The sequence below is a fragment of the Orycteropus afer genome, unplaced genomic scaffold (genome assembly GCF_000298275.1).
Source record: "Orycteropus afer afer isolate SDZICR_OR568_19922 unplaced genomic scaffold, OryAfe1.0 scaffold00032, whole genome shotgun sequence".
Lineage (NCBI taxonomy): Eukaryota > Metazoa > Chordata > Mammalia > Tubulidentata > Orycteropodidae > Orycteropus > Orycteropus afer.
The window spans coordinates 8,553,956-8,567,847 of NW_006921619.1; the positions used below are offsets into that span (position 1 = coordinate 8,553,956).

At 37.3% G+C, this 13,892-nt stretch overlaps 1 protein-coding gene across 1 annotated transcript in view; it reads left to right on the plus strand.

Moving 5' to 3' along the window:
* The window catches only part of SENP2 (SUMO specific peptidase 2), a 56,245-nt gene that overhangs the window by 5,197 nt on the left and 37,156 nt on the right, over positions 1–13,892 (plus strand). Inside the window, exons 2-6 of the mRNA XM_007935965.2 lie at positions 573–628; positions 7,412–7,545; positions 7,965–8,031; positions 9,916–10,006; positions 12,059–12,227. Coding sequence (XP_007934156.1) covers positions 573–628; positions 7,412–7,545; positions 7,965–8,031; positions 9,916–10,006; positions 12,059–12,227 — 517 coding nt within the window. The remainder of the gene's footprint in view (positions 1–572; positions 629–7,411; positions 7,546–7,964; positions 8,032–9,915; positions 10,007–12,058; positions 12,228–13,892) is intronic.

A 13,892-nucleotide genomic window follows, 5' to 3' on the forward strand; every position in this document is an offset into this window, starting at 1 on the left:
ATCACTACGGAAGTAGGATTGCCCAACCTTCCTTCCGAGGAGTGGCTGGTGGGTTTGAACCGCCAGCCTTCTGGTTAGCAGTCAAGTGCTTTAGCTTAAGGCTGGTTAAATATTAGTCATCTGAAGTAGAAGATCTCTTTCTTTGGGGTCAACTTTCAAAAAGAAGTTGTTTGCTTGTTTTTAAATCATTTCTAGGGAGAAAAAAAGGAGATACCTTGGTGCATTTACTAGTTAAGTGACTCATGGCTGGTTTCAAGTTTTTAATCTCAGCTTGATTACAGATTATTATATGATAGTGGGTTTTGGGTCTGTCTCAAATAGTTAAAACCATAGTGTTAAATCCTCAAATGCTAAAGGCCTACGGGGTCACCATGAGTCGGAATTGATTCGATGGCAATTAACAACATAGAGCAATTTCTCTTTTAAAACATCAGATGGATCTCATATTATGATCAAATGGATGGAAGAGGGTGTGTGTTGTATGAATAGTAAGTTTAATTATAGAAATAGATATGTTTATGTATATGTGTATGCATATATATTTATACTTTTTTTCCCTCATTTTCTTTCAGCAGTCTGTTTTCCACAGTGGACACTGATGAAATACCAGCCAAAAGACCAAGATTAGGTACTGAATATTAATTTTAAAAATTATTTTTTCAATAAGGAAAGTATATGCATAGAACAAAACTCAAAAGGTAAAGTGTATGTGTAATGAACATTAAGTCTCTTTGCTACTCAGTTATCTTTTCTAGAGATAATCACTATTATCTCTAGAATAATAGTGATTAGGGACGTGTCCAGCATATAATTTTAGGTATTTATTTTAGAATTCTAAATCTTCCTGTAAAGAAAAGATGCTGCTGCTTCTTCTTTTTTTTTTTTTTTTGAGGAATAGGAACCATTATAAAACTATTCCAAGCTGAGTGATTTAGTTCAAGTAAATGAGTGAAAAAAATCTAATGTATTGTCAAAAATCTTGTACTACCCCATATTTGAAGGGCTAGATATGGGTTGGTGGGAGAGAATAAAATTAGGCTATAGTTAAAAAAGAATGAAGGTTTTTGAAAAAAGAATGAAATTCCAGTACTTGCTATGACATGGATGAACCTTGAAAACATTATGCCAAGTGAAGTAAACCAGGTATAAAAGGATAGATAGCAACCCTTCCTTGGGTTTCTGAGGCGGTATCACTACGGAAGTAGATTGCCCAACCTAAGGAAGGAGTGGCTGGTGGGTTTGAACCACCAGCCTTCTGGTTAGCAGTCAAATGGTATTCACCACCAGAGCTCCGATTTATAAGAAATGGATAGAATAGATAAATACATACAGACAGGAAGTTCATCAGTGGTTGCCGTGGGCTGATGAGAAGGGAGAATGGGGAGTTATCGCTTCACAGGTACAGAGTCACTTTGGAGTGATGGAAAGTTTTGAAAAAGTAGTGATAATGGTTGCATAGCATGTTAATGCCACTGAATCATACACGTGAAGATAGGTAAAATGGCAAATTTTATGTTGTGTTTATGTTATCACAATTCAAAAAAACCAAACAAAACCAGGTTAGAATAAAGGGAAAAGACATATATATATATACACTATATATATATGTGTATATATATACACACAATATATATTGTATTGTTACAATATAATATTGTAATAATATATTCCTTTTTTCTCAAAAATGACTATGAATTTGAGTCTACTTAAGGACCTCTGGTGCCTCAGTGCCTAAGGCATTTGACTAATAACTACAAGGTTGGTGGTTCAAGCCCACTAGCCTCTCAAGAGAAGGAAGATGGGGCAATCTACTTTACTGCCTTGGAAACCCAGTGGAGGTCACTGTGAGTTGGAATCAACTGAATGGCAGTGGATTTAGTCCAGGTGTAGTAGCAGAGAGCAGATATGTCTGTGCTGATACTTCATTTAAATACAATAAATACTTAGCATATCCTAAGGCTAAGCAATGTGTTAGATTCTACAGGACATACAAAAATGAGTAAGACAGTCTCGATTTTTAAGGACCTTGACTGGTTTTCTGGTTTACAATTGTATGGGAACATGATTATGTAATAGGGTATAAGACAAGCATATAAATGATTCAAATGGCAGTGAGGATTAAGAAAGGTAGTTACAAAATGCTATCTAATTTTTAGCAGGAAGGGTCTCAGTAAATGGTTGAAGGAGTTGGTTTGTGAGATGGATCTTAAAAGATGGGTCAGATATCAACAACAGCTGTAGGAAGGAAAAGAATTCTAGGTAGAGGGACTAGTATAAGAAAGTTGTATAAATTTGGGAAATAGTTGAATAAAGCTCAGGGTAAGAGTTGATCAAAGAGAGACAGGTCTAATTATAGAGGATTTTGAATGCCAAGAATTTGTACTAAATTTATTAGGACTTTATTTGCCAAAGCACAGAATAGATACCATTCAGGAGATGATTTTAGGTGGTACAACATTCATAGCAGTAGATAACATTTGAGTTATACACTACAAAAATTGTATCCTTTTCAGAAATTCTTGATTTGACACTAGTATATCTTCAATACTTGTTTAATTATGCTAATCTCTTTTTTAAAAACAAGCCTAACTGGAACTTAATAATAGTGTTGTATTTTCATTTCTATATATGGCAGATGATGTTGGCTTTGCATTTACAGTAGTAACTTAAAATCATCTTTTAAAATATATTTAATAAATAATGAAATATAGTTAAACAAAAAAAGTGAGTCGATTTTAAAGAAAAATATAAATAAATAACTATATAGGTTGTACTTTGATGTGATAAAGAGCTCTGATGGTGATATTTACAGAATGTTTCTGAAATAATTATGATAATCATTTATTTTATGGACTCTGTGTTAAGGATCCTCCTCATGATTTCCACTATATGTGGATTATGATTTTCTAAACAGCAAACTACAAGGAAATCTAAGCCCAAGGGAAAGCAGTGGATAAAAGAGTTGATACTTATTGGCAGAGTTTGTAAAGGTCTGTAGCAGTGGTGTCTCATAGAGCTCTCTGTGATGTTGACTTCTGAGCAACAGAATTGAATTTTTCATTTTACCCAACTTTAATTAAATTTAAACTTAAGTCACCACATGTGGCTACTGGCAGTGCAACTCTGTTGATTTCTTTTGAGAGAAAAAAAGGTAACAGTGAGAGGAAAGAAAGAAAGAGGATCTTAATCACATACACATGATTTTACAAGTGAAAGGGAGATCTGCGTAGTCTAGTCTCAGGAAGTACGGTGGTCTTATCCCCATTTTATATCCCTGCTTGGCATAAATGATGGGCAGTTTGAACCAACCCAGAGGCACTTTGGAAGCCAGGCCTGGCAATCTGCTTCTCATAGATCCGAGCCTTGAAAACACTGTGGAGCAGTTTTACTCTGCACACTTGGGGTCCCCAGGAGTCTGAATTGACTTGATGACATCTAACAACTTCTCCATTTACAGATGAGGCCAGCCTGCCTGCCTCCTCTCCCCACCTCTTTTTTTAAAATCTTTGAGATATTTTGGCATAATCTTAGAGCAAGTTTTGACAAAGTTTCTAGGAAAATATACAGTATAAAACTTTTTAATGGTTACTATTTACTGTGTTATAAAGAATAACTGTTGCCCTCTGACATCCTGTGGATTAAGTACCAATCCTTAAGCCCTTTTCCTCCCACTTAAAAAAGCACAGGAGAATGTTAATGAGAAGGATCAGATCAGATTATAGGTATAACTGGAATTCTCTGTAATTCATGATGAAGAGAAGTCATTTGTAAACTTTTACACTTTTGACTATACTCTGTTGTTGTTGGTGGTGTTAGGTGCTGTCCAGTCGGCTCCAACTCATAGCAACCCTACGTACAGCAGAATGAAACACTACCTGGTCCTGAGCCATCCTCACAGTCCTTGCTGTGCTTGAGCCCATCACTGCAGCCACTGTGTCAGTCCGTCTCATTGAGGGTCTTTCCCTTCTTTGCTGACCTCCTTCACCAAACATGATATCCTTCTCCAGGGAGTGGTCCCTTCTGACAACATAACCATAGTAGATGAGATGAACTCTGGCCATTCTCGCTTCCAAAGATGTTCTGGCTGCACTTCTTCCAGGACAGATTTGTCTGTTCTCCTGGCAGTCCGTGGTACTCTCAGTTCTTCCCCAGCACCACAATTCAAAGGCATCAACTCTTCTTCGGTCTTCCCTATTCCTTGTGTAATTTTCACATGCATATGAGGCGATTGAAAATACCATGGCTTAGATCAGGCACACCTTAGTCTTCAAAGTCACATCTTTGCTCCTTAACACTTTAAAGAAGTGTTTTGCAGCAGATTTGCCCAATACAATATGACATCTGATTTCCTGACTGCTGCTTCCATGGGTGTTGATTGTGGATCCAAGTAAAATGAAATCTTTGACAACCTTAGTCTTTTCTTCATTTATCATGATGTTGCTTGTTGGTCCAGTTGTGAGGATTTTCATTTTCTTTATGTTAAGGTGTAATCCATACTGAAGACTGTAGTTTTTGATCTTCATCAGTAAGTGCTTCAAGTAATTTTCACTTTCATCAAGGAAGGTTGTGTCATCTGCGTATCGCAGATTGTTAATGGTTCTTCTTCCAATCCTGATGCCTTGCTCTTCTTCACATAGTCCAGCTTCGTAGATTATTTGCTCAGCATACAGATTGAATAAGTGTGGTGAAAGGATACAACCCTGACCTAAAACCTGATCTAAAACCAAGCAGTATCCCCTTTTTCTGTTGTAACAACAGCCTCTTGGTCTTTGTACAGGTTCCTCATGAGCACCATTGAGTGTTCTGGAATTCCCATTCTTCACAGTATTATCCATAATTTATTATGATCTACACAGTCAAATGCCTTTGCATAGTTAATAAAACACAGGTACACATCTTTCTAGTATTCTTTATTTTCAGTCAAGATCCCTCTGACATTACAATGATATCTTTATTCCACATCCTCTTCTGAATCCAGCTTGCATTTCTGGAAGTTCCTTGTCTATGTACTGCTGCAACTGTTTTTGAATTATCTTCAGGAAAATTTTACATGTGTGTGATATTAATCATGTTGTGCAATAGTTTCCACATTCTGTTGGATCACCTTTTTTTGGGAATGAGCACAAATATAGATCTCTTCCAATCAATTGGCTAGGTGCAGCTGTCTTCCAAATTTCTTGACATAGATGACTGAGCTCTTCCAATGTTGCAACAATTTGTTGAAACATCTCAGTGGGTAGTCCATCAGTTCCTGGAGCCTTATTTTTCACCAATTCCTTCAGTGCAGCTTGGACTTCCTTCTTAAGTATATTGGTTCTTGATCAGATACTACCTACTGAGATAGTTGAAGGTCCACCAGTTTTTTTGGTACAGTAACTCTGTATTCCTTCCATCTTATTTTGATACTTCCTGCATCATTCAATATATTGCATGTAGAACACTTCAGTATTGCAACTCAAGGCTTGAATTGTTTTTTTCACCACTTTCAGCTCGAGAAATGCCAAGCATGTTCTTCCCTTTTGGGTTTCTAACTCCAGATCTTTGCACATTTCATTATAATACTTTGTCTTCTCAAGCTGTCCTTTGAAATCTTCTGTTCAGTTCTTTTATTTCAGCATTTCTTCCATTCGCTTTAGCTACTCTACGTTCAAGAGCAAGTTTCAGAGTCTCTTCTGACATCCTTTTTGGTCTTTTTTTCCTTTTTTGTCTTTTTAATGACCATTTGCTTTCTTCATGTGTGATGTTCTTGATGTTGTCCTACACCTCGTCTAGTCTTCAGTCATTGGTGTTCAGTGCATCAAATCTCTTCTTTAGATGGTCTCTAAACTCAGGAGGGATATAATCAAGGTCATATTTTGGCTTTTGTGGACTTATTTTAATTTTCTTCAATTTCATCTTCAACTTTCACATGAGCAATTGATCATCTGTTCCACAGTCAGCTCCTGGCCTTGTTTTGATGATATTTAGCTCCTTCATCACCTATTTCCACAGATGTAGTTGATCTGCTTTCTGTGTATTCCATTTGGCAGGGTCCACATGTGTAGCCACTGTTTAGGTTGTTGAAAAAAAGGTGTTTGAAGTGAATAAGTCATTGTTCTTGCAAAATTCTATCTTGCGATCTCCAGCGTTATTTCTATCACCAAGGCCATGTTTTCCAACTGCCAATGACTCTTCCTTGTTTCCAACTTTCACATTCTAATAACTATTCTCTGGTAATAAATTACTTCAAATTCTGCTTTACCTGGCTATTACATCCTCCCTGTTGTTTAAGTTATTCCCTTATTTCTTTGAAAAATATGTATATTTTATATATTCTGGAATGCTTAATGCTCAGAAGCAACCATTTCAGCCCATTTTTTGCTAAAGAAGAATGTGGTTAAGGTGATGGTCTCTTTCACCAACTAGTGCTTTTAAAAAAATAAAACAAAAACCTTACTACTATAGAGTTGATTCTCATTCCTAGTGACCCTGTAGGACAGACTAGAACTGCCCAAGGCTATATATAAATCTTAATGGAAGCTCACTGCCTCATCTGTTTCTCTTGGAGTGGCTAGTGGGTTCGAATCACCGACCTTTTGGTTGTTTTAACCAGTGTGCCACCAGAGATCCTTTTAACTTTTAAGTACCCTTAATTAGGAAATAGAAGGAAAATGTTGAAATTTTTTCTACAAAATTAAATGTGCAAGAAGTAAGAAAGAGGTAGTGTAATTGAAGGAGGAAGTGGAGAAAGTGCTGAAATCTTCCTCTCCCACTTATTTATTTACTTACTTATTTTGTAAACTTTTTTTTTTTTTTTTAAATTGTTTGGTGCTGGAGAGGGGTGAACTTGATATCTTCCCCAACAGAGAGATAGCCTTATATTATCAACACATGTTTAAGAGCTGCAGGTCTTATACTTCACTAATTTATACCCTTGGCCTGGCCAAGATATACTAAGTTCTTAATAAATAGTTGTTTACAGCAATTATATGTTACCTCTACTGGAAGTAAGGACAAATCAGTGAGTCAGTGACATTGCTTACTATAGAAGTCTTCTGTACCTAGCTGCTGCATGCTCCTGGTTGTATAAGTTATACTCCTATCTCTCTGACAAGGATTTATTTTATATATTGTGGGGAATTTGTTACCGTAGCTTAAAAGCTGCTATTTCAGGGCATTTTGTGTCAATTTGCATGTGATTTGCTAAAGGGATGGTTTCGTGTTTTTGTAGCATTCCAGATATTTTACTATAAAAACAAAAATCAGAGTACTGGAGTTACAGCTATTCAGTTACAAAAAATTATAGATACATTTTTTATCTCAATGGTTGAAAATAGCGCTTACCATGAAATTAAGAGACTCTTTCTAAGATACAATCTTTTTTTGCTGGAAGTATTTTATTCTATAGTTATAGTTTGTTGGCACTTTCTAGATTGCTTTATTCACCAAGTGAAAAACAGTCTCTACAATGCTGCCAGCTTATTTGGATTCCCATTCCAGCTGACCACAAAGCCCATGGTAACTTCTGCTTGTAATGGAACACGGAATGTGGCCCCTTCAGGAGAGGTCAGTGGGGATGGGGCTTGTACTTAATCCTTAAAGTTGAATTTTTAGAAATATTCTCATTTTGGGAATTAATATATAGAATGACTTCTTTCTAGAGATGTTCATGTATTTATTCGCCTTGATTTAAAGGTCAAGAAATTAAAGGTTAAGCAATTAAACATTTGAAAAATAATTATTTATAAAGACCCTAATTACTAATGCATCAACTTCTCTTACTTAAGTTTGTATGAAGACCTTGGAATTGTTATTTTTTTATATCATTTTGTGAGTCTAGACAAACCTTTCATCTTACTTTATCTCTTCTGTTGAGCTAGCTTAAATAAACATCATAGAGAGTGATTTTTTTGTTCTTTTTATATGAGAAACCTATTTAAACTGTAAAATTTAGATGCTACAGAGTGACTCTGTTTGGTTTTAAGGTGTTTTCGAACTCTTCATCTTGTGAACTGACAGGTTCTGGAACCTGGAACAACATGCTGAAACTGGGTGAGACGGTCAAAAATATTTCTACTTTCCTGTGCCTCCTCCTGCCCCCATTTTTTCTGAGATTTGAGACTATGAAAGGAAAACATGGATTTGGGATTGGGATGACAACAATCAAAGACATAGTCTGTATACCATTCTAAAAAGCAAATGGTTGTCCATCAGAATTACTGTCTTTGAGCACTCGCTGCGGCAGCATGTACAGAGAATAACTGTCTTTGAATTTACTGTTTGTTTCTATTTGCATTACCAGTTGTATTTAAGATGACTTAGATCAGAGTTTCAGTCATTAAAAAAATAGAAATGTTCTGAACTTACTTTGTGTCATGCCCTATGTTAAGTTATCAGGAATAACAAAATAATAAAATCTTGTTTCTTGAGGAGCTCATAATCTAGTTGGGGAGCAAACTTAGGTCCTCAGTTCTCACAGGTGTTATGCATTAGGAACGTCCATATCATCCTTAGACTCTGAAATTGTAGTGTTACTGTTGTATGTTCTACACCATATGATTTGGTGGGGAGAATTAGGAAGAAGCCAGAGTCTTAAGAACTGGTTGTGATCTTTACTACACAGGTAAGCTCATAAAGTTTGAGAGGAAGGGGAGGGAATTACAGAAAATGAGCTTATACAGAAGTGAGTTCAAAAGTCAGAAGTGAAAGAAGCTGAGGAAATGATAAAAAAAACTTAGTACTTCTCAAACTTGCTTAGTAAAGTACCTCTGGTGGTGAATGATAGTGAAGGAGAATAAACACATACCACTGTTTGAGAATCTAGTCCCAAAAGACATAGAACAAAGATGATATTTCTTTGTTTTGAATATCTTTTTGTGTGAAATCTTTTATTATTTCATTTTGAAAATTAATGGGAATGGAATTTTAAAATCCCTTCATGTTTGAATGTAAACTGTTACATAAAATTGACATTTTGGGAAGGATGCTCAGTTTCTTTTGTACCTGAGGTGCCGAGACTGACTGTATTTCTGTGTGTTTGCATAGGCTAGTCAGAGAAGCACAGGTTTCCACAGGGCAAGTTTCTTGTTTAAAGAGGTTCACAGTTTTGTGTCTGAAACTTTTAGAGGCTAGATGTATTTGGGAATTCAGAATTTTTCATATTTAAGATATGGTATGTGTAGTGAATAATAAAACAAAGATCCATTGGGATCTGTGGTAGAACCCTGTAAACAAACATGAATATTTCTGTAATTAAATGTACACATATTCATACTAGCTGGGATAAATGAAGACGTCAGCTTCACTTTGGTTGAAGTCAAGTTTTGCCACCAAATGAGTTAGTTCAGTTTAGGTTTTTGCTGCTAACAAACTTGTGAAAAGACTTTCAGTTTCAGATCTCTTTACATTTTGGAGTCCTCAGGGACTCTGTATTCATAGACTCTCCCTTCCAAACCCCTGTTCTGGCAGAGAAATGTGGCTCATAACAGTTTGATTATACTTTTTTGAATTATAGTAACCATCTCAAAATTTTTGGGAGATTTCAGTGAAATGTAGTAAAATGTGGCTGGCTTTTATTTGTAGAAACTTATGAAAAAGCCCTGAGATGTTTTCTTGTCAAGAGGAAAGTAAATTTGAACAATTTACTCAAATTGATTAGGTTACAGAGAATTTGTAATCTGAAAGTCCTCTATGGCCTCTTGTCAGTCCCAGCAAGGGAAACCAGAGGGCTTGCCTATGAAATCTGTTATTGCCTGAGATCAGAGATAAAACAAGCATTATTTCTTTCCCTTAACTCTTAAAAAACTTATACTAAACCTCTATTTTATATAATAATAGAATTTGAAAGAGCAAATTATTTAGTTTGACTTCTACAAGGTAACCTGCTCACAGGTTTTTGCTTTTTTCACAAGTACAAATGTATTTTTTTTAAAATAGGTAATAAGTCTCCTAATGGAATAAGTGACTATCCAAAGATCAGAGTGACAGTAACCCGAGATCAGCCCCGTAGAGTCTTACCTTCCTTTGGGTAAGTGTAAAATTCCTTTTTGTTAATGGAAATGTAACACTTGTTAGGTGCTCTCATTTGCTAGCCGTTTTACTTTTGTTTTATTTTTGTAAGCCTGTGAAATAAGTACTCTGACACATAGTGAGGGAGAGCCTTGAACTCAGGTGTATGTTACTTTTTGTACCATTTGTAGTACTCACTTTGCTTTAAACTTTTTTTTTTTTTTTTAATATAAATGTATAATATGTTATGAGAGCTCTGGTAGCGTAGTACCCAAAGCACTTGACTGCTAACCAGAAGGCTGGTGGTTCAAACCCACGAGCCACTCCTCGGAAGGAAGATGGGGCAATCTATTTCCGCAGCGATACTGCCTCGGAAACCCAAGGAGGGGTCGCTATGAGTCGGGTCTGACTTGACGGCACTTAACAACAACAACAATATGTTACAGAAAAGTGCTGAATTCACACTTTTCTGGTGGTGTTTTCATTCTGTCGTACATGCGGTCACCTTGAGTTGGGGGCTAATAACACCTCTGTTACTCTCATTTCCTAGTTTAATTCCATTATAGCCAGAGAATATACTTTATATGATTTTAATGCTTTTAAATGTGTTAAGGTTTATTTTATGGCCTAGAATATGGGCCATCTATGGGGCAGTGTTCCATGGGCATTTGAAAAGAATGTGTATACTATTTGTCATTCTCTGTCAGAGAAGCATAATATTTTGTTTTTTCCTGAACCATTTAAGTCTTCGATTCCTGTTCCATTAGCCCTAAGTACTTGAGTGTATTTATTTCTTAAGAATGAAGACATTCATATACTTAACTGCATACTACCTAAGTCAGAAGTACCAAAATCAGAAAATTTAACATTGATATAAAACTATAATCTATAGATCTTATTCAGAATTCTCCCTTATAGTGATTTTTTTTTTCTTGGTCCAGGACCCAATGTAGGATCATATATTCTATTTAGTGTGTTTATTTTATCTCCTTTAGGCTAGAAAGTGAGCTCTGGTAGCATGGTGCCTAAGGCATTTGACTGCTAACCAGAAGGCTGGCGGTTCAAACCCACCAGCCACTCCTTGGAAGAAGACTGGGCAATCTACTTCTGCAGTGACCTGAGGAGGGGTCGCTATGAGTCTGATCTGACTTAATGGCAGTGTGTTTGATTTTGGTGTGGTAAATATAGAACAGTTCCTCAGCCTGCACTTGTTTTTAATGGCGATGACATTTCTGAAGAACATATGTAGGGCATTTCTTTTGTAAAATATCCCTTTAATGATCTTGTTTGATGTTTACTCATGATTTGATTCACGTTATGCAATTTTTTTTTTTTTTTTTTAAGAGATACTACATAAGTGATACTGTATTTTAAGAGGGGCAAGATGACAGTTTGTCCCATTGTTGGTAGTGGTTGGAGAGGCAGATTCCAGCCACGTGGCTGAGCACGGTCTCCATGGCTTCAGCCCCTTGGCACGCATTAATTTAGCAGTCACTAGATATGTATTGAGGGCCTTTTGGCTTACATCCTGTACTAGGATACAGTGGTGCAAGGATATAATCCCTGCTTTTGTAGAATTTAAATTTGAGTGTGGGATATAGACATTGAATGAATAATCATACCAGTAATTAATCCCAGTGGTACCAAGTGACTAAAGGAAAAGTACAGGACCAGAGGTGATTGTGTGCAGTAGGGGGGTTAGATCTGGAATTGGGATTGGGATATTGGGCATGAGGAAGAAGATAGGCTTTCAAGTGGCAGTGCTGGGAACTGGAAATAGACATTCCCTAGCAGAGAGTGGCTGGTAGGTTGAATCACCAGCCTTCTGGGTAGCAGTCAGATGCCTTAGGTACTATACAACCAGAGCTCTTTTTTTTTTTTTTTTTTTAAGTGCTAGAGTACCCTCAGTTCTGGCATTAAAGCAAACTTCTGCAAATGGTAATTGTCTGACTTGCCAGGAGCAAGCTTACCTATCCTAGGACAGCTTAACCAGCTTAATCACAGGACCGTCTAGGAGCTTGAATTCCAGCAATTTAAGCAGTGTGGTGGTGCTTCCCCCCCCCCCCCCCAGTTATTCTTTGAACTCAGAAGGCTATAATAGAAGACCAGGTGGCCGTCGCCATAGCAGAGGCAATCCCGAGAGTCCCTTGATGTGGAAACCACAGGAACAAGCTGTAACAGAGATGATTTCCGAAGAGGGTGGCAAGGGTCTAAGGCGTCCCCACTGTACTGTGGAAGAGGTAAGCCCTTTTAGCCTGATTCCTTTTAAAAGATACTACTATTTTAAAATAATTGTGTACTATGTTACAAAATTTAAAAGGTACAAAAGAGAGTAAGTTTCCTGATTTCTTTACTATACCTGGCCCCCATCTACCCTGTTTCTCTCTCAGGAAGTAACTAGTAATACGTGTGTGTGTCCTTTCAGAGATATTTTTACATATGTAATTTGGTGGATTTATAGATAGTTATTTTCTCTGTTAGAAAAAACTAGGAATCATGTTAGGAAGAGATAACGATTATAGGAGTTTGGGGTATATGCCTGAATTGCTCTCACTTGTTTTTTTGAGCTATAATAAGGGAAGTGAATGATGTACATCTCTCCTTTCACATTCCCCTTTCAGAGCACTTAGCATGGAGAAGACACAATCTTTTCATTTCCCTCTTGAAGCCTTCATTTATTCCAGGCGAGTTCAGAATTATTCCTGTATCTGTCATTCCCAGGGCCATCAGGTTGCTAGATGGTTTTCTGAGCTACCTAGTTCTTTAGGAACTATTTCTCTGGGTCCCAGGTACTGTGTTCCAAAACCAAACCAAACTTACTGCCATAGTGTCAATTCTAACTCATAGGATTTCCAAGGCTTTAAATCTTTACAGAAGCAGACTGCCTCATCTTTCTTCCATGGAGCAACTGGTGGGTTCAAACCACTGACTTTCAGATACTGTGTTAGTTGCTAGCAGTTTAAAATTGAATAAAATATGATCCCTCTCCTCCAGCAGCTGATACATAATAGTTGTAATTCAACAAACATAAGTAGGCACCGAGAAAAATGGACTGGAAAAAGTCTTTAGAAGATGTATAAGACTAGTCTTACAGAGGAAGACTATTTTACATCCTTGGGTAATGCAAACAGTTAAGTATTTAGCTGCTAACTGAAAGATTTGAAATTTGAATCCTCTAGAGTTGCTGCAGAAGAAAGGCCTGGTGATGAGCTTTTGAAAAATGAGCCATTGAAAACCCTGTGAGGCCCAGTGTGGCTGTGACACACACGGGGTCCCCAGGAGGTGGAAGCCACTCCATGGCAACTGTTTTTTCAAAAGAGGAAATAATTTCCAAGATGAATCCTAAAAGATAAGGAGTTAGTTTAGAGACAAGGTAAAGGAGGTGTTTTAGTTACCTAGTGCCACTCTGACAAGAATATACCACAAATGGGATGGCTTTAACAAGCAGGAGTTTATTCTCTTACAATTTTGGAGGCTTTAAGTACAAGTTCAATGTGGCAGGTTCTAGGGGCTGTGGGTGAAAGCTCCTCGAACTTGGGCTTCAGCCCTGTCTCTTGCTCCTGGCCCACTGAAGCTAGAGACATCTCTTCAATCAGGCAGCTACTGGCTGCTGAGGCTAACAAGCCCAAGGTCGACAAATAAAATGGCACAGTCCCAATGTTACCAAACAACACAGCAGGCCATTGATTCAATCCCATTGTTGTTGTCATGTGCTGTGGAGTTGGACCCGACTCATACTGACCCCTCCTTGGATTTCCGAGGCAGTATCACTACGGAAGTAGATTGCCTAACCTTCCTTCTGAGGAGTGGCTCGTGGGTTTGAACCGCCAGCCTTCTGGTTAGCAGTCAAGTGCTTTAGGCACTATGCTACCAGAGCTCCTTCAATTCCATTGGAAGTCCCAGTA